We start from the raw sequence: 17910 nt of genomic DNA on the forward strand, positions 1-17910 counted from the left end.
ATCAAAAGTCAGCACAGTAATTTAATAACTTGAAGGTCCATCATCCAAAAGAGGAAAAACCATCCCCATTTCCTGGGCGGGGATATTTTTAGCAGAACCACGCGCCTGACAGCAGACACAAGGAGGAGAGTCCCCAGCTCTGAGCAGCTCACTCAGCCTGGCAGGGCACCAGGGCAGCTAAAATACAGATTTTATATTGTATATATATATATTTATATATATAAAAAAAAAAAACCTCCCCGGGGTATTTGTTGGCGATCTGTGTATCTGTAGCTGCAGGTACCCTGGTTCTGAAGCCCTCTCCCAGAACAGACTGATCACTTGATGCTGGTATCACAAATAAATTTACTTTCTGTCCATGTGAATTATTTACAGGCTGATAAAAGTCTCTTTCTTCCAACCTGGCTGTTTGCACAGGATGCATGCAGGAGGAGCCTAAACCTGCACTGGGTTCCTCTCCCAGACAACGTGGTTTATGTTGAGTGCAGACACACAGAGGGTTTGATCAGCTCCTCTGATCCAAGAGAAGCATTCCAGGATCCATCAGTACGGAGCACAGCACGTGCTGCCCACCCCATCAGAGTGCAGGGGCTGGCTGCTGGTGTCACTGCTGTCCCCTGCTAGCCAGACAGTGCTTTGTGTATTCGTCCAGACACTTCTTTGGGTCCCAAAGTCACCATCATCTCAGCAACGCTCGGGCCATGCTGCAAACACAGGAAAAGCCATTGTACAAAACTTTTACCTTTCAGCAGTTGTTTCTGCATCATCACAATGCAAATGAGTCATTAGCTATCAGATTGCTATTAGACCAAGGGCAGGGGATTGATAAGCAACCTCAAAACAAGGGAAAATGGCTGTTAAAAAAACCCAGAAGGTCCCAGTCTCAGAATTTCTATTTTTCACCTGCTGCCCACTGAGAGCCAAGCGAAGGAGCTTCATCATGGTGCTGTACTTAGTCTCTCTGGTTTGCTTCTGGAGGCTTTTCAGTTCTTTGTTCAACTCCTCCACAGTCAAAGCAGCTGTCTGCCTTGTCATGAGCCTTTAGGAAAGAAGATGTCCTTAGTCTGGGGACTTACAAAACACAGGATTTCTACCCAGAAGTGGCCAATGACCTTGATGACAGCCAGCTACCCCAGACTGGCTTTGCAAGATCTTCTGGCAAGAACAGCAGTTCAGGGTAAACTTCCCTGCCCCTGGCTCCTGCTCTGTGCCAGGTCCCAGGCTGGGCAGACTGCTGGCCACCCCAGACAGGTTTCTGAGCAGCCAGAGCTGCAGAACTGCCAGCAAGAGACCCAGGGATGGGAGCAGAAGCCCCCAGGATGAGCTCATCAGAGTAAGGGTGGTTCCAGCTGGGCACAAACTGGGTTTGCTCACACTACTGCTCCACCCCCCACACTGGCACACAGACACTGGCACAGTGACACTGCTGTGCCTGGTGCTCTACAACCCCCAGACATGACAGCTCTTCCTTGAGAGCACTGACATGAGCTTGCCCACTGGCAAGCTGCTCTGCAATTAAAACCATGGAATTTCTCAGCAGTTATTACCTATAGCTTTAAATAAGAACTATGAGTGTGTCCAACACTGACACAGCAGCCAAGAGCAGTGCTCTGGGGCAGGCAGGTGGGTGTGTGCAGAGCTGGGAAGTGACACTTACCCTAAAACTAATTTTCCTATTTCATCTACTTCTGCAGAAAGACTTTGCAGCTGCTCTCGGGTCACTGAGGGCCTAACCCATAAGTAAGAATAATCAGATGAAACCAGAGTCTTCAGGAGGCTTATGTGTCCCTGGGGAAAAAAAACAAAGCTGTGAGGCTGTGGGTTAAGCTGAAAGGGAGCAGAACTCATCCAGCCTGGACTCCACAGACCAAGTGTGCCCTGACACACACTGCCTGGCTCCCCACACTGCCCCCAGAACCTGGACCCTGGCAGCCCACGGCCCTGCTGTCAGCAGGGACACAGCAGAAGCCCCCAGGGCTGTGTGCAGGCTGACTCAGGGAGCCCAGGGGAGGGTCTGGCTACCTCCATCTGCAGCCACTGGGAAGTCACCTGTCCCACTGCCACAGCAAAGCTTCCACACTGGAGCACTGGGGTCCCTTCCTGTCCCTACAGAGGAGCCTTTTTTCTTCACCAGGAATCCCACAGATACCACAGCAGCATCCCAGGGGCAGACTGGGAAAGTGCTGGGCTCATCCTCCTCCCTGGCACTGGGAAGAGCCAAAATGTCTTCTGTCCCCTTTACAGCCAGCACTCCACCACTTACCCAGAGACCAAGGCTCCCAAAGCACACAGCCCCAAAATTTCACCACCAAGAGCTTCACTGACTGCTACAAAGAGGTGGCTTTGACCTTGCTCCAAAGCAGGGAGCAGTGGCACAGCAGAACACCTCCTGCTGCCCAGCCAGCAAAGCTCAAGCTGGGTGTGACAGCCACGTGCAGACCATGGATCCTCAGAGCTCAAACCAAAGCAGTGCCCAGGACTCAGCTGAGCCTTTCTCCAGGAATCCCACAAAACCCCAGCTCCCCAGAATGGTGATGCTGCTCGTACTTTTCTCAGCAGGAGGACTTGCTCCACATACTCCTTTTCTAGAACCTCTTGATCTACTTGTTGATCCCCATAGACGTGCTCCACCAGCACCTGCAAGTCTCTAATTAGCTTCTGTCTCAGCCCTTCATTCTCAATGTGACGGGTGAGGTGAATCCTGTAACACAGAAGCAAACTGCTTTTGGACTGCTCTGGGTTAGGGTGAAAACAATCATCCCAACCAGCATTTACCCATTAAAAAAGTTAGAAAAGCAACATCAAACCAGAAGGAGGAAGCTGCTGCACTGGGCCCATGTTTGATCCAACAAACAAGACTGCCAGACAAGGCCAAGTGCCAGGACCCAATTCCCACTGGTGTACAGCTGAGTTCTGAAGTTATCACTGATGGTTATACCTGTTGAACTCTGGGAGTTTTTCAAGATCCAGGAGGGCAGAGTGGGTTGTGATTCTGTCTATTTCAAACTGGGAGATCAGCTCTTCCAAAGTCCTCCCCATCTGCTTCTCTGCAAAATAACCCAAGGTGGGAATGAGACACATCCACTGCCCTGCAGAGAACCAGCCTGAGGCACCAGGCTGGCCCAGCAGACACCAAGGAGGGACTGACACAGGAGTCACTTTTCACAGCACCAGCAGGGACGTGGCCCAGCCAAGAGGAGGGAAATGGCAGGAGGCAGAGGGAGCTGCCTGCACCCCAAGGACTGGCTCTGCTCACTGCTGGTGAGGAGCTGGGGACTCAGGCACTCTCTGGGGGGACACCCCTTGCACCAGTCAGCCAAAAAGAAGTAACACTGAGCCGAGAGGCTTCACTGCCCAGGAAAGGTTTCATTCCCAGGCAGTTCCCAAAACACAAGCTGACTTGTGATCCCCACGCAGCAAGAGCAACAAATGGAGACACTGACTCAGCTCCTTGTGGTCTTTCAGGTTACATGAGAAGTGTGACAGGCCCGACACTGCAATTATTAACCAGAGAATTCACCTTTTCCCAAGTGTTCACAGTTCCTTCACCCTAAAATGCACATTGGCCCAAGTGGGAACCCATTAAGCCTCAGGCTCAATTTAAATGGCAGAAAGGTTCCCTCCATCCCATCACACCACCCAGCCTTTCCCAGGAGCTCTGCAGGAGCCCTGGTGGCATTCCAGTGGCAGACTGGTTGCCTGACACCCATCCAAAGCTCTTGGCTATCACCATCAACCTCCTGAGCCTGTGGTTGTTACCTGTGAACCCAGAGCCACAGTTGGTTATGATGTCCAGCAGGGCCTCTGGCAGGTATCCCTCCTGAGCAAAACGCTCCAGGAAGATGTCCCCCTGCCTCTTTGACAGCTTGGCACCATCTTTGTTCAGGAGCAGTGGCAGGTGACCAAACTGAGGGGGATCCCAGCCAAAGGCCTTGTAGAGAAGGAGGTGCTTGGAGGTTGAGGTCAGCCACTCTGCTCCCCGCAGGACGTGGCTGATGCCCATGGAGTGATCGTCCACCACGTTTGCCAGGTGGTAGGTGGGGAAGCCATCCCCCTTGAGGATCACTGGGTCACCTTCCACCTCGGCCACTTCGTGCTTGCTCCAGCCATAGACCAGGTCCTGGAATGGTTCCACCCCCATCTCCAGACGGAACCGAACAACCCAGGGAAGGCCCTGAGACAGCTTCTCAGCCACTTCTGCAGGGCTCAGGTGCCGACACCGGTTGTCGTATCTTTAAGGAAGGACAGTGAAGGCCTCAGTTTGGTGCTGTCCAACCCCATCAGCCATTTTCACAGCCCCAAAACTCTGAATCCATCCCCGAATTTTAGCTGGAACTTGCCCAGCAAATTTCCAGTGGGAACCACCTCATCTCTGGAGGTCACTCCTCTCAGCCTCTGAGGGTTTCTGGTTTCTCTCTCAGGTTACAACCCCCACGGCCCGAAGTTTGCAGCAGAGGGACCCAGGCAGGGAGCAGGGATCCCTGCCAGGCATTGGGGAGGGGTCCCTGCCAGGCACTGGGGAGGGGTCCCTGCCAGGCACTGGGGAGGGGTCCCTGCCAGGCACTGGGGAGGGGTCCCTGCCAGGCACTGGGGAGGGGTCCCTGCCAGGCATTGGGGAGGGGTCCCTGCCAGGCACTGGGGAGGGGTCCCTGCCAGGCATTGGGGAGGGGTCCCTGCCAGGCATTGGGGAGGGGTCCCTGCCAGGCATTGGGGAGGGATCCCTGCCAGGCACTGGGGAGGGGTCCCTGCCAGGCATTGGGGAGGGATCCCTGCCAGGCACTGGGGAGGGGTCCCTGCCAGGCACTGGGGAGGGATCCCTGCCAGGCACTGGGGAGGGGTCCCTGCCAGGCATTGGGGAGGGATCCCTGCCAGGCATTGGGGAGGGGTCCCTGCCAGGCATTTGGGGAGGGGTCCCTGCCAGGCATTGGGGAGGGGTCCCTGCCAGGCATTTGGGGAGGGGTCCCTGCCAGGCATTGGGGAGGGGTCCCTGCCAGGCACTGGGGAGGGGTCCCTGCCAGGCATTGGGGAGGGGTCCCTGCCAGGCACTGGGGAGGGGTCCCTGCCAGGCACTGGGGAGGGGTCCCTGCCAGGCACTGGGGAGGGGTCCCTGCCAGGCACTGGGGAGGGGTCCCTGCCAGGCATTGGGGAGGGGTCCCTGCCAGGCACTGGGGAGGGGTCCCTGCCAGGCATTGGGGAGGGGTCCCTGCCAGGCATTGGGGAGGGGTCCCTGCCAGGCATTGGGGAGGGATCCCTGCCAGGCACTGGGGAGGGGTCCCTGCCAGGCATTGGGGAGGGATCCCTGCCAGGCACTGGGGAGGGGTCCCTGCCAGGCACTGGGGAGGGATCCCTGCCAGGCACTGGGGAGGGGTCCCTGCCAGGCATTGGGGAGGGATCCCTGCCAGGCATTGGGGAGGGGTCCCTGCCAGGCATTTGGGGAGGGGTCCCTGCCAGGCATTGGGGAGGGGTCCCTGCCAGGCATTTGGGGAGGGGTCCCTGCCAGGCATTGGGGAGGGGTCCCTGCCAGGCACTGGGGAGGGGTCCCTGCCAGGCATTGGGGAGGGGTCCCTGCCAGGCACTGGGGAGGGATCCCTGCCAGGCACTGGGGAGGGGTCCCTGCCAGGCATTGGGGAGGGGTCCCTGCCAGGCAGGGGGGAGGGGTCCGTACCGTGGGGTCTGCTGGCTCCTCAGCGCCTCCTTTCTCAGGAGCTGCAGGCGCTGGGCGGTGCAGAAGCAGCGGTACGCGGCCCCGCGCTCCAGCAGCACCTCGCTGGCTCTCCTGTAGAGGTCCAGTCTGAGTGACTGCTGGTAGGGTCCAAAGGAACCGCCACGGCGAGGGCTCTCGTCGGGGGAAATGCCTGAAACATCGGTGTCAGAGGTCAAAAAAAAAAAAAAAAAAAAAACAAAGCTCCAAAAGCAGCAGAGGATTAAAACAGACACTGACCCCTGCGCAGCATCCAAACAGTTCCCCACTGCACAGCCAGGGCTGAGCTCCACTTGAGACCTCCCCACCTCAGCTCTCGTTGCCACAGCTGCACGTTGGGTCATTTTCACAGATTTGGGTGTTTCTGTCCCTCAGACAACAGGTCTAAGCGGAACCAGCCCCAAACAGCACTTTCTGCTCTGCAGCACCCAGCCAGGGGCTCCTGGCACCCAGCTGCACCACTGATGCACAGCTCCCTCCTGCAGGACACCCTGGGGGGGATCCTCTGGAAGGAAGAGGCCCTTCCAGGGAGTACACGATGTCTGGAAGTACCTGCCCAATCCAGCATGTCTTCAATCCCCTCGGCAGCTCCGGGCACCACTCGGTTCTGGTCTGTATCCTCCACTCTCAAAATAAAGGTGCCGCGGTGCTTTTTGGCGAAAATGTAATTGTACAACGCGGTCCTGAGGCCACCCAAGTGCAGGAAACCTGGGACCGCGGGGAAACCAGAGGAGACGCTCAGAGCTGAGCACCGATTGAGGCGTTTTTACCCCCAAGCCGTCAGGGCGATGCTGCGGGAGCTGACAAGGGGCAGGGAGCCGCGCTGCACGGACACTGCCACGGGACGCGATTACGCATGACGGACACCGAGAACGCGGGCCCCGGGGCGGGCTGCAGGCCCCGTTTTACCGGCCCGGAGACCCCCGGTGCGTTCACAGGGGGGCCGGTACAGCCGGCATCCGATACCGCACACGGAAGGCCCGGCACGGTCTAAATTCACGTTTTCCACCCCAAAGCACGGTTCCCCGGGGGCGGGTGCCGGGGTTACCTGTGGGGCTGGGCCCGAAGCGCACCCGCGGCCCCGCTCCCGGGCCCCGCTCCAGCCCCGGCCCCGCCGCTCCCCGCAGCGCCCGCACCGCTCGCGCCATCCCGCCACGCGCCGCTTCCGCCCCGGGCGGCTCAGCCAATCCGCGAGCTCCCGGCGGCCCGGGGGGCGGGGACACGCGGTGAGGCACCGCCCCCTCCCCGCCCTCCCACCGGCTGCTCCGGACCGCCCCGCAGCCCCGGCACCGCGGGGCGGGGTTCGGGACAGCGCTCCCCGCCTCGGCGGGTGGGGTTGTGGGGTTCCGCGACTCCGGGGCCTTGCTCCGGGGCCTTGCTCCGGGCCTCCGGGGACGCGGCCTGCGGAGCCCACACCGCCCAGCGGGGCCGGGCTACGGCAGCCGGGCGGGCCCACGAGGCGGCGTCTCGCGTTTCCCGGCGTGCCCCGCGGCGGATTGTACACAATCATCATGGCCGCCGCCGATGGTAGGAGCCGGGGAGCCCGGGGCGGGCAGGCGGGGAGGGACGGGCGGACCGGGGGGACGGCACAGGACGGGACGGGCAGGGCGGCGGGGGCGGCTCCGGGGTTGGGCCGGGCCGGCACAGCTCCCCGCGGGCCGGGCGCTCCCTCTCCGTCCGCCCGCAGGTGCCGAGGAACCGGGCATGGAGGCGGAGGAGCTGGCGCCGGGCTGCGGCGGGGGGGACGGCTCAGCCGCGGCAGCGAGGTCCCCGCAGGACCCGGAGACCGTCAGCAACGGCGGCGAGGAGGAGGGAGAGAAGGAGCAGGTGGAGCTGAAGGTGATCTGGAACAAGAACAAGTACGATGTGAAGTTCTGCCTGGACGGCACCGGCGCGGAGCTGAAGCAGAAGATCCACTCCCTGACAGGTCTGGCGGGGCCCCCGCGCCTCACGCTGCTCCCGCGCCCCTCGGGGGTCTCCTCACCCCTGTTCTCGCCCCTCTCTCCCTCCCCAGGCCTCCCACCCGCTATGCAGAAAGTGATGTTCAAGGGACTGCTGCCGGAGGAGAAGACGCTGCGGGAAATCAAAGTGACAAACGGAGCGAAAATCATGGTCGTTGGCTCCACCATCAATGATGTGTTAGCGGTGAATACGCCCAAAGAAGCTGCTCAGCAGGAGGTCAAAGCTGAAGAAAATAAAAAGGAGCCGCTCTGCAGGCAAAAGGTTATTGATGTCTGGGTGGTTCCTGGCGGGGGGCAGATGGAGGGTTCACAAACCTCTGCAGGTGCTGCTGCTGCTGCCCGGGGGGACTGGGGGTCCCTTTCTCAGAATGGGGGCTCTGCACGGGGGTTCTAGCAGCAGAAACACGTTTAGCTGGGCAGGGGCTTTGCAAGATGCTGCAGTAGCACTGCCAGCCCCCTGCCTCCCTCAGAGTGAATTGGATTGAAAATTAAATAGTGCATCATGCAACCACAGCCTCTGTGGAACTTTATTTTCCTGTAATTTCTTGTCGCTGGGGTTCAGTTCTAATCCCATCGTTGCTGGAAGGTGCTCAGCAAGGCACAGGCTGTGAGCATGGGTTTGTTGGTCACTGCTGCTCCAGCCTGTCCTGGTTTGTTGCTGTGTGTTGCACTCTCAGGGGTGGAGGGGCTCTCTGCAGCTCCCTGGATGTAACACTTGGCTGTTAAAAGCTGTCTTGCCCAATGGTAATGACATTTTTTAGCATGTGGGGCTTAAAATTGTTTAATTTTTCAAAGATAGATATTTACGTATATGTGTATTCTCAAAAGGGTGTTACCCTTTGTGTTGAATTGGGGGCTTATTAATTTATATAACTCTCTCAGACTGCCAGTGAAAGTGCTCAATTAACTTCAAAAATTAACCCTTTCCAGTGCTGTCAGTGACTGGGAATGGGCCTTAGCTCTCTGCTGGTGCTATTGGGTTATGGCTGAGGGTGCAGCTGGGAGTAAACTGAAAAGTGATTCTGTGGATTTTAATTCCTGTTTTTCTATCGTAGCAACACAGAAAAGTGTTGGATAAAGGAAAACCTGATGATGTGATGCCTTCAGTTAAAGGTGTTCAGGTAGGTACATAATAAATGCTTGAGGAACTGTCATAATCAGAGGGAGGGGTGATGTTTGTGGTGTGGGGGCTTTGGGGGGCTCAGTCATTCCTTGACATCTTAGTAGAAAACTGGAAAGATGGGTTGTCCTTATGCTTACAAAGCCAGGAGGATCCAGCTCTCCTGTTTGTCCTGCTTTCAGCTGGGGAAGAGCTCCTTCTCTCCTCAGCAGATAACCCAGCTCTGTGTTTTGTCTTCAGTGTGGGATGTGGAATGAGAAGAATGTTGATAAAACACCAGTGTTTGGAGTTGTTGCTAAGAAATCAAGGACACTGCAGCTCCCTGGGCTGTGCTGGTGCAGGAGAAGCTGGGAAGGGAGCACAGCCAGAGGGATCCAGAGTGGGATGTGGCAGGGAATGCCATGTCACCCCAGTGCCACGCTGGGTGTACAGATGAGGGTTGGTTGGGGAGCTCTCCCTCTGTTCTGGGGTTGCAGTGCTGCAGGGGCAGGGTGGGCATTGGTCACTGGGGGGTGAGCACTTCTCCTGGGCATCCCTTGTGTTTCTGTTAGTGGTTTTATCCCAGCCCACGGGTCTCTTTCCCTTCCTAATTCTCTCCCCCACACCCTGGGGGGCTGAGGGGGGGGTGTGAGGGGCTGTGTGGTGTTCAGGACCCTCTGGGTTACACCACTCCACTCTGTTGCCTCTCTGCAGGAACGCCTGCCAACAGTGCCATTATCTGGCATGTACAACAAGTCAGGGGGGAAAGTAAGGCTGACCTTTAAACTTGAGCAAGACCAGCTATGGATTGGTACAAAAGGTGAGCAACTCCAAAATTCTGGGATGAATAATTGAGAGTTGGGCTATATGTGAATTAATTGTGTGGCCTGGAAATGGCTTCTGGTGTGACTCAGGGAATCATGCTGTCACACTTCAAAAAACTGAATTTTGCTTCCTCTCCTCAAATGCTGCCCTCCCAGGCCACTGAACAGTGCTGGGGATTTTACTTCTGCTCCTGAAAAACCCAAGCTCAGTTGTGCCAGGGTTCTGATGCTCTAATCTGCTGCTCCTGGTGCCAAACGGAAATGGCAATATTTGGCATTTCTAACATATCTCAACAGCACTTTGTAAACACTGGTTTGGTGCCAGCATCACACAGAGGCTCAGTGACTTGGCTGAGGCTCCAGAGGGACTCTCAGAGCTGGGATTAGAGAGAGGAGTGCTGGCATCCCTGCCTCCTCTCCTTCCAACCAGCATTAGAGGGGTGTCTTGTTTCAGTGATGCACAACTGCAGAAACTGTGGCATGTGCTGCTCTGCTGAGGAATGTTTGGTGTCCTGAGCTGTGCCAGGAGGAGATCAAAGTGCTGTGGTGATAATGTGGTGGCTGAGGACATCTCAGAGAGCCCCTGCCTCCAGCAGCTGCTGAGCTTTACTTTGAGCAGGATGAGGCAACATTCTGGTGGTGAACAAGAGGACTAAAAGTTCACTGTCAGTGCACTAACCCAGCTGGGTGGTTGTGATAGCTTTGGGTGGCACCTCCAGCTGCTGTGTTATTTCCAAAGGAAGCAGAAATCTTGTAAGTTTTTGACCTTTCCTTTGTAGGGCAGACTTGCCTGTGGGGGTGTTTCTGGCTTGGAAACCCCTGGTGTACCAGATGCAGTGATTTTTCTTCCAGGCTAAGTGATGGGGTGAGACATTGTGGGTTTTTCCTCCTGTAGGTAGGGCAGCCAGGTCTTTTTGTTATTGATGATGTGTCCTGAATACACTGTTAGTACCTAGGTAATTCATCCTCTTCTTCACCTTCTAGATGAGTTTCAAGTTAAGTGTTTCTGAAGTGCTCTAGATTAGTCTTTCTTAAACTGTGAAATGTGATTCTTTTGGTAGTCATCTGTCTTCATGTAACCTGTTTTCCTACTTCTCAAAATTAGCAGCAGCTTGCTTCCTCTAGGGAATGGTTGTAGCTGCTGGCTGTTGAGGGGAAGAGCTCCTTCCTGCTCCTAGAAATTCCTCTCAGGTGCCAGCACGTAAGAGTAAAACCAAGAGGGTGTTAACACAGGGAGTCCTGGAAAGCTGAGACTGATGCTTCCCACACACACAGCCTCCTTGCACTTCACAGATCTCTGTGTACCTGTTTGTGCTCTGGGCTGTGGTGTGGGTGGGTGTTTCCCAGTTGCTCTGTGCCATTTTCACAGACAGTGATAAGATGGATTTGTCTGTTGCTGAACACAGGGGAGGGAAATGGATCTGTGGGATGCTGACTGAGAGCAAAGTCAGGTTTTGCTCAGTGTATGAATGGGGTAGTTCAGAGTCAGCTTAGTTACAGCATGGAGGTTCAGAATATTCATCTTTACATCACTAAGTTGATCTCTCTGTGTAGTTTCTCTAGGTAGATGCTTTTTTTCTAGATCACACAAATGTGATACAGCTAAGGAGCTCTTCCTAGTTCAGGATCTCCTTTGGAGAGTGTTTGTGCTTTCCTGTCTTATATCCCAGAAGATAATTTTAAGCAGGCATAAAGCTGGACCTAGAAGGAAAGCTCTTGGAGTTAAGTCTTCAGAAAGAAGTGAGGACAGAACTGTGACAGGAAAGTCTGCCATGCACCACAGACTCTGTTGTTCCTGTTGGTTACCTCCAGCTGGCTGACGTTACTCCTGTCATTGTAGAGCCATCTCCTTTTTTTTGTTTGTTTCTTTCCCTGTCTGCTCATCAATAATTCCTTCCCTGTGCTTTTATAGTAACAGCTGAACACAGCCTCAGGTAAAACCAGGACTAGGATGTCAAAGAGTTGGGTTATCCTGTCTGTGTTCAGCTTTTTCAGCCTTGCCATTTCTGTAGAGCTTGGTACAGTCCCTGGTAGTCAGTCCTGAACTGGACCAGCTTTCCCTGTGGTGAGTAATCCTGCTGGTCTGGGTGGAGTTCCTTCTGGGGAAGCATAAAATAAAGCCAGGGTTTTTCCCCTCACTCCCTTTAGGCTTGAATCAGGGACACAGAAGCACTTAATGTGATGCAGAGGCATAAAATGCAAGGAGCTGAGTGTTCCAGCTTTGTATTTCTTTAAAGGCTTAGTGTGCCAGCTGTGGGGTGTGTGGTGATGTGCAAGACAGGTGTCCAGAGTTCACCCAAGGAGGAGACTGCTGGTGTGAGGAGCTTTTGGAAGTAATGGAGGGAGTGCTGGAAATGAATATGAAATGAGTATGAATATGAAATGCTGCTTCCTCAGAGATCAGAAATAATACTGTGATCAATTTTAATGTAGAGAGAACAGAAAAGTTACCCATGGGGTCCATTAAAAATGTGGTGAGTGAACCTATTGAAGGACACGAGGATTATCACATGATGGTAAGTAATGTCTCTATTTATTAATATCCAGTCTAATTACTTCATGCATATCCACACTGGAGGCTTCTCCAATGGAGCAGTTTGGAGGTGGATGGTGATCCCAGCCTCCTGTTGTGGAAGGTGGGAATGTGGGCATGGTCTGGGAATGTTTTGGGTGGCACATTGAGCATCTGATACTCTGTGGAAAGCTGGGCTGGCTTCACACAAACATCAAGTGCTTAAGCATCATTTCATATCTTCTGTCTTGTGACAGTGTTCAACTGTAAAAATACTCACTATAGAGCTCATGATTTCTTCATGTTACTGATATTTTCCTGTATCTAGTTTAATTTCAAGTTTCTGATGTATTCCTGTAAACATGAGGCCTTGCTGGAGGTTAAAAAAAAATAGTGATTTGATGCTGTAATATTTCATTCCATATGTAATTTTCTGAAAAACGGGCACTGGGTCTAGAAGAGTTAACACTTAAGAAGCCAGTGCTAGTTCTAATGAATTTTTGGATGGTTTTTTGAGGTCTTGCTTTCCAAAGTGCAGTAGCTAACTCTTAATATTTAAGTAAGTTCCTTACAGAAGTCTGTTTCCTTCTTTATGGGTAGAAAGGAGAAATGTTCTCTCTTACAATTGCTGTCTGCAGGAGTGCACAGATTCACTCTTTGTCCAAATACTTGATTTTTTGATCACTCCTGTAAGAAAATGTCCTCTTCAGAGTATGCTACAATGAACTCCTAACCTGGAGCAAGGACAGGGGCTATTGGCATGCCCTGCTGCTCCTCTCCTGCATGTGCTGACAGAAGCTGAGAGGAGGTTGTTTTGTCTAAATACAACATTCTGGGGAATGTTATGACTGTGAGAACAGGGCCTTGCTGAGCTCCTGCACCCTGGTCATTCCCTTAGAGATGTTGAGTTGTGCTCCAGGTTCTGCATTCCAGAGCAGTTTCCTCTTGTTCCTGAAGCTGGCCCAGGAGGAGCTCATCGCTTCAGTTGGTCCTTTGCAGTTCTTGCTCCTCCAAGGAATTCTCTGCCTGCTTCCCACATAACCCTGGTGTGCACCCAGTGCTGGGAGGAGGCAGTGTGTGCAGCAGAGGTGTCTGGTGTCACAGTGGGTCAGCTGCTCTGTTTGCCCTTGGTAAATGTTGTTTTTAACTTTGCAGGCATTTCAGCTGGGCCCAACAGAAGCATCTTACTACTGGGTCTATTGGGTGCCCACTCAATATGTTGATGCAATCAAAGACACGGTGCTGGGGAAGTGGCAGTATTTTTGAAAGCACGCTCACCTCTGGCACAGGAAAATGACACAAAGCTAAGGACACTGCTGGGAGAGGCCTCCAACATCCCTGGATGTGATAGTCCTGGAACTTATTAATAAAACATGATAAACGAGGCACTGATGGAAGCCAGAGGTGATGTTCTTTCACCATTAGTTTACTTTTAACTTAAAAATTTCACCATCCCTTTTCTGCAGTCAGCTTCAACCATATTTAAAGCAAATACAATGGAAATCAATAAATCTTAATTCACAAAATACTGTGTGTAATACACTTAAATCTGCTGAGAGTTGATCTTCCAATTTAGTTTTAAAACGGAAATGTTACAATGTATTACTGAGGATTTTTTACATGGTTTGAACAAAAACAAATATTTTCATAACCTTTCAGTTACAAGCATTAGCCTTTAGTTACTTGGTTGTGACTGAGAACTTCAGAAACCCTTTTTTAAAAATAAACTTTAAACAGTATGCAAAAGTGATGTTTATTAAGCCATATTCTGCTGGCCCTTTTGTTTCAGGTTTAACTCTTTGGTAGCAAAACTAATTTTTTTTTTTTTTTAACCCAAAGATGCCCTGCTCTTTTGTTGGGTTTTTTTGTTTGGTTTCCCCCCCCCCCCCCAATCCTCCTTTGTTTCTCAATACTGGAAGCTCTGGGTTGGTCTCTGTGTGGTGTGTTCGGAGCAGACAAATACCCCAGTGGATGTTCCCAGTGCTGCTTCTGTCCCCTCTCATGGCCCCTCGTGGCTGCCTCCCACCTGCACACCCCTTGGCTCCTGCTCTGACTCCTGACATGTTTTTCTGAGCATTTTTTTTTTTTTTTTTTTTGATCCTGCATGTCACATTCTGGAATAATTTTGCAGCTGCTGTGGTGACACTGCTCTGTCTGAGGGTGCTGCCTGGGGAGAGCAGTGACCCCACCTCACTGAGGGGTAACCCCAGAGACCTTCCTGCCCCTGCAGGGCAGGGATAATGCTCAGATCCATTTGGGATCTTAAATAACAGGAGCAGGCTTTGGTGCCCTGTATTTGAAAATGTGATCTTATTCACTGAATCTTACCAAATTGGGAACATCTATTCAGCAACTGGTTTTTGGTTTTTTTATTTTATTTAAGTAACCTTTCAGCTTTTCTCTTGCTCAAGTTTACAGGAAGTTCTTGCCCCTCGTCCTGTCTGAACTGATGCTTCTTGCCTTTGGTTGTGGCATCCTGCCTGTCATCTCAGCAGTCCATGTGCCATTTCTCTCAGGTTTTGTGAGTGAGCCTTTCAGTGCTGGAGGGGTGCAGGCCCTGGGCAGGTGGTGTTGTGCAGCCAGGTGGGGTCAGTCTGGCTCTGTGCTGAACCTGCAGCTCACAGATCACTCCAGGCTTTAGCACTGGGTTTGCTCAGTGCAAGTAACTCAACGTTTTGTGGAACTGGTGTTGCAGGAATAGCTGATCTTGATCTATTCCATGCCCATTTTTCACTTGCCTCAAAAGAGCCTGGTTGAAACTCAGCAGGTGCAAATTCCCAGATAAGTATTTATTTTATTTCTATTTTATTCTGAGAGACTGAGAAAAGCATTCACTTCATGGTATGTTTAGGTTCTGTATTTGCCTGTAGACTCTTGATAGCAACGTAAGCAGTTTCTGGTTTGTATTTTCAGTTAGAACATTCATGCAATACAAATTTTAAAGGTGTTTCATATCCTCCATATAAACCAGTGATGTGCTTGTTGCTCTTGTAGCTTGAGGTATTTCCTTGCTGTGTCCCAGCCACCAGCAGCATGTCCTGCCATAAAGGGGCTGGAGCTGGGTGGGCTCCTGAGCAGCCCCTTCCCTGGGGCCAGGGCAGGCAGGGGAGCTCATGGGAGATACAGCTGGGAATTAAATGCAGCTGTCACACTTCTAATTGCCAATCCTGGTGCTAAGGCTTAAATTTCAGTTTCAGTACCTGGTGGGAAGCACACACTACAGCATGGAGAGGACTGGGGATGTGGGCTTTTTGTGTCACTTGGGGCCACCTCTGCACTCCTGTCCTGTTGGCTCTGTGCTCACCACCTCCCTGGGGCCTGTCTGTGCATCCATCATGTTCTGTTTTCCTTCCCTGTCTGTTCCTTTGCCTGCTCCTTGCCAGGATGTGCACCTGAGCTGCCTCTGTGCTGGATGCCCCTGCCCTGGTGGGACCCTGCTGCAGGGGTCAGTGCCCCTCCTGTGCCAGGTACAATCCATAGTGAAAGAAACTGAACATAAAAACTGTGTACAAAGCAGCTTTAAACACAGAAAAGACAAACTGAGAAAGTGTGTTCCTACTTAGGTGATGCTTTTCGAGGTGGATTTAATTTGAAAAAGTAAATTGTTTCACTTTTTTGTTCTCGGTGCAAAGTTTGAATTAAAATACAGGGAAGTGATGCTTATATAAAATGTTATAACTGGTGTTTGTTGGCTTAATGCAGTAGGTTTCTTGGGAGTCCTTTGACATGAATATTCCAGCTGAAGTTAGCAGCACTGCTTTTAAGGTCCTTTCTTTTTCAGAGTGATGTGGAGCTTTGTATCTTCTGGTATGTACTGATTTTTCCAAGGCAATGTTTGGCATTAACTAATGGTCATTAACATCTAAGAAAACACCATCTCTTGCTCAGAGGTGTCACAGTGTCACAGCTCTCCTGACTGAGGAGCTGTTTGCTGGGCAGCTCCAGCATAGCACAGGAGGAACCTGGCAATTGGTCCTCAGCCAGACACAAATCTTGTGAGTAAACTGCAAATATAATCAGCATTTTGAGTTGGCTTATAAAGATTGTTTTGAGATTCAATGTGTAATCTTCCATAGGAAGTTTATGGTAATATCTGGTGATTTCTGTGCAAAAATTCAGTTCAGTTAAACCACAAATCAAACATCTCCTTTCCCTGGAGATCCATTCCCTGGTCTGTGCAATTCCCTGTGAGCATTTTGGGGTATGAAGTTGTATCAAGTGCTTTGCAGATTTATTAATAGGGCATTAAAGCACCCATAATGCAAACTTGGGTTTCCAGGGGCAGAGCTGGTGGGCAGTGTCTCCCTCCACCCAGCTGCAGCCCTGAGCTCTCCATGGGTGCAGCTCAGCTGTGTGCTGAGTACTCTGCCCAGCACTGTGGATTCTTTCTGTCCTTGTCCTGAGCTCAATATTCCTTCCTGCTCTGTCCACACATCCCAAGTTGTAAACATTTCCTGGGTCAGTATTGCACTGGAATGCAGAAGTTCATCCCTGAACCTGGCTTGAGTTTGAGCAGGGACTGTACCTTGTGTGAAGATCTTGTATTACCCACAAGTTTTTCCTATCAAGTTTAAGTCAATCATTAATTTCTGTTAATGAGACTTGGGTAAGAAATGTGTAACTGAAGTAAGGATGTTACAATGATGGAAAAGGAAAAAAATGACCTGAATCCAAGGAACCAGAGAAGCCCCTGCTAATAGGCCACGTGTGCACAGCCTGCTGCAGTCTGTACTTGATGCAGTTCCACCCCTTGCTGCTTCATCCTTTAAGGGCCAAAGAGGAACAATTCCCTCACAGTGACACTGTCCAGGTGCCATATTGTGGTGGTCTGTCCAGGCACTCCCCTCCCACCACAGGGATGCAGTGGGTGCTCCCTGGGCTCGCTGCCATGGGGTTTCTGTCCAGACTTTCCTTCTGCTGTTTACTTGGTTTTTGTTTTCCTCTGTAACTTGTTTTTTCCTATGGAGCCATTTTTGTTTTCAGCTCTCCAGCTGTTCTCCAGCCTTTTGACACCTGCTAGGGTGAGGTTGTTCACATCTCAGTTTTGGTGTCCTCATCACTGGGGGGAGGAAGGGGACCAGGAGAGTTGTAGCAAGTCTTGTGTGAAGCATCTGTCTGCCTCACCCTTAGCCAAGGATTTGCTTTCTGCAGCTCATGGAAGTTCACCACATCTTGTCCATATCCTAAGCAACTCATTCTTTGGTTTTTATATTAAATAAAGTCTTAGATGTTTGTGTCCACTGCAGATTTATTTTAAATGGAATATGTAAGTACCATGTATTGCAGTATTTTTAAATAATCTATTGCCTATTTCAGGGGAGGGGGAGATGACAAATATTTAGTCTTAGATTTGCACTGCTGGATTTTTTAAGTGTAACCTTGACTGGTTATCCTATTGTTTTATTCTGTAAGATTAGTCTTATCAATTAAAATTTGATAATTAAGTATCTCTGTGTCTGAGTGTTTCAGTGCCCTGTACATTCCAAGCCACTTTCCTACTGCATGAACAACTGTTGGCAAATGCTTTGTGATTTGTTTCTTTGCAGGAAAGTGGATCCAGGTGGAAATGCAGAGGAACCCGTGCTCACTGCCACCTCAGTGCCTTTCCCCAGGGTGGGGGTTTGGGTGAACTGCTCCCATGTGTCACTTTGTGCAAAAGGGATGGGAACTGTGGGACAAACCTTCTGTATCTCCGTCTCCAAACCCAGCGTTTCATCTTGGTTTTAGCTGTAGCTGTCTGTGCAGGACAGAGCTCACTGGAGGTTGCACGTGGGGACAGCTTTTTGGGGTGTCAGAGGTGCCACTTTGGTGTC

At 51.9% G+C, this 17910-nt stretch overlaps 2 protein-coding genes across 2 annotated transcripts; one reads left to right on the forward strand and one right to left on the reverse strand.

Moving 5' to 3' along the window:
- Positions 1 to 8: 8 nt before the first annotated feature.
- Positions 9 to 6869, reverse strand: EARS2 (glutamyl-tRNA synthetase 2, mitochondrial). Its single transcript, XM_071760869.1, has 9 exons — positions 6750 to 6869; positions 6254 to 6409; positions 5666 to 5855; positions 3760 to 4232; positions 2939 to 3047; positions 2548 to 2701; positions 1658 to 1788; positions 904 to 1039; positions 9 to 704 (listed from the first exon to the last, which is right to left on the reverse strand). The coding sequence occupies exons 1-9, from the start codon at positions 6847 to 6849 to the stop codon at positions 621 to 623; spliced, it is 1533 nt and encodes a 510-aa protein (XP_071616970.1). The 5' UTR covers positions 6850 to 6869; the 3' UTR covers positions 9 to 620.
- Positions 6870 to 7069: 200 nt separating this feature from the next.
- Positions 7070 to 13623, forward strand: UBFD1 (ubiquitin family domain containing 1). Its single transcript, XM_071760870.1, has 7 exons — positions 7070 to 7228; positions 7389 to 7628; positions 7716 to 7924; positions 8718 to 8783; positions 9476 to 9581; positions 12019 to 12101; positions 13253 to 13623. The coding sequence occupies exons 1-7, from the start codon at positions 7213 to 7215 to the stop codon at positions 13361 to 13363; spliced, it is 831 nt and encodes a 276-aa protein (XP_071616971.1). The 5' UTR covers positions 7070 to 7212; the 3' UTR covers positions 13364 to 13623.
- Positions 13624 to 17910: the final 4287 nt, after the last annotated feature.

Source organism: Heliangelus exortis, chromosome 17 (assembly GCF_036169615.1).
Source record: "Heliangelus exortis chromosome 17, bHelExo1.hap1, whole genome shotgun sequence".
Taxonomy (NCBI): domain Eukaryota; kingdom Metazoa; phylum Chordata; class Aves; order Apodiformes; family Trochilidae; genus Heliangelus; species Heliangelus exortis.

Coding starts and splice junctions, on each gene's coding strand:
- EARS2 (XM_071760869.1), bottom strand. CDS start 6,849: ATGGCGCGAGCGGTGCGGGCGCTGCGGGGAGCGGCGGGGCCGGGGCTG. Junction 2,702..2,938: donor AAACTCCCAGAGTTCAACAG/GTATAACCATCA, acceptor TCTGTGTTACAG/GATTCACCTCACCCGTCACA. Junction 1,789..2,547: donor AAGTCCTCCTGCTGAGAAAA/GTACGAGCAGCA, acceptor TTTTTTCCCCAG/GGACACATAAGCCTCCTGAA.
- UBFD1 (XM_071760870.1), top strand. Junction 7,925..8,717: donor AGCCGCTCTGCAGGCAAAAG/GTTATTGATGTC, acceptor TTTCTATCGTAG/CAACACAGAAAAGTGTTGGA. Junction 12,102..13,252: donor ACGAGGATTATCACATGATG/GTAAGTAATGTC, acceptor TTAACTTTGCAG/GCATTTCAGCTGGGCCCAAC.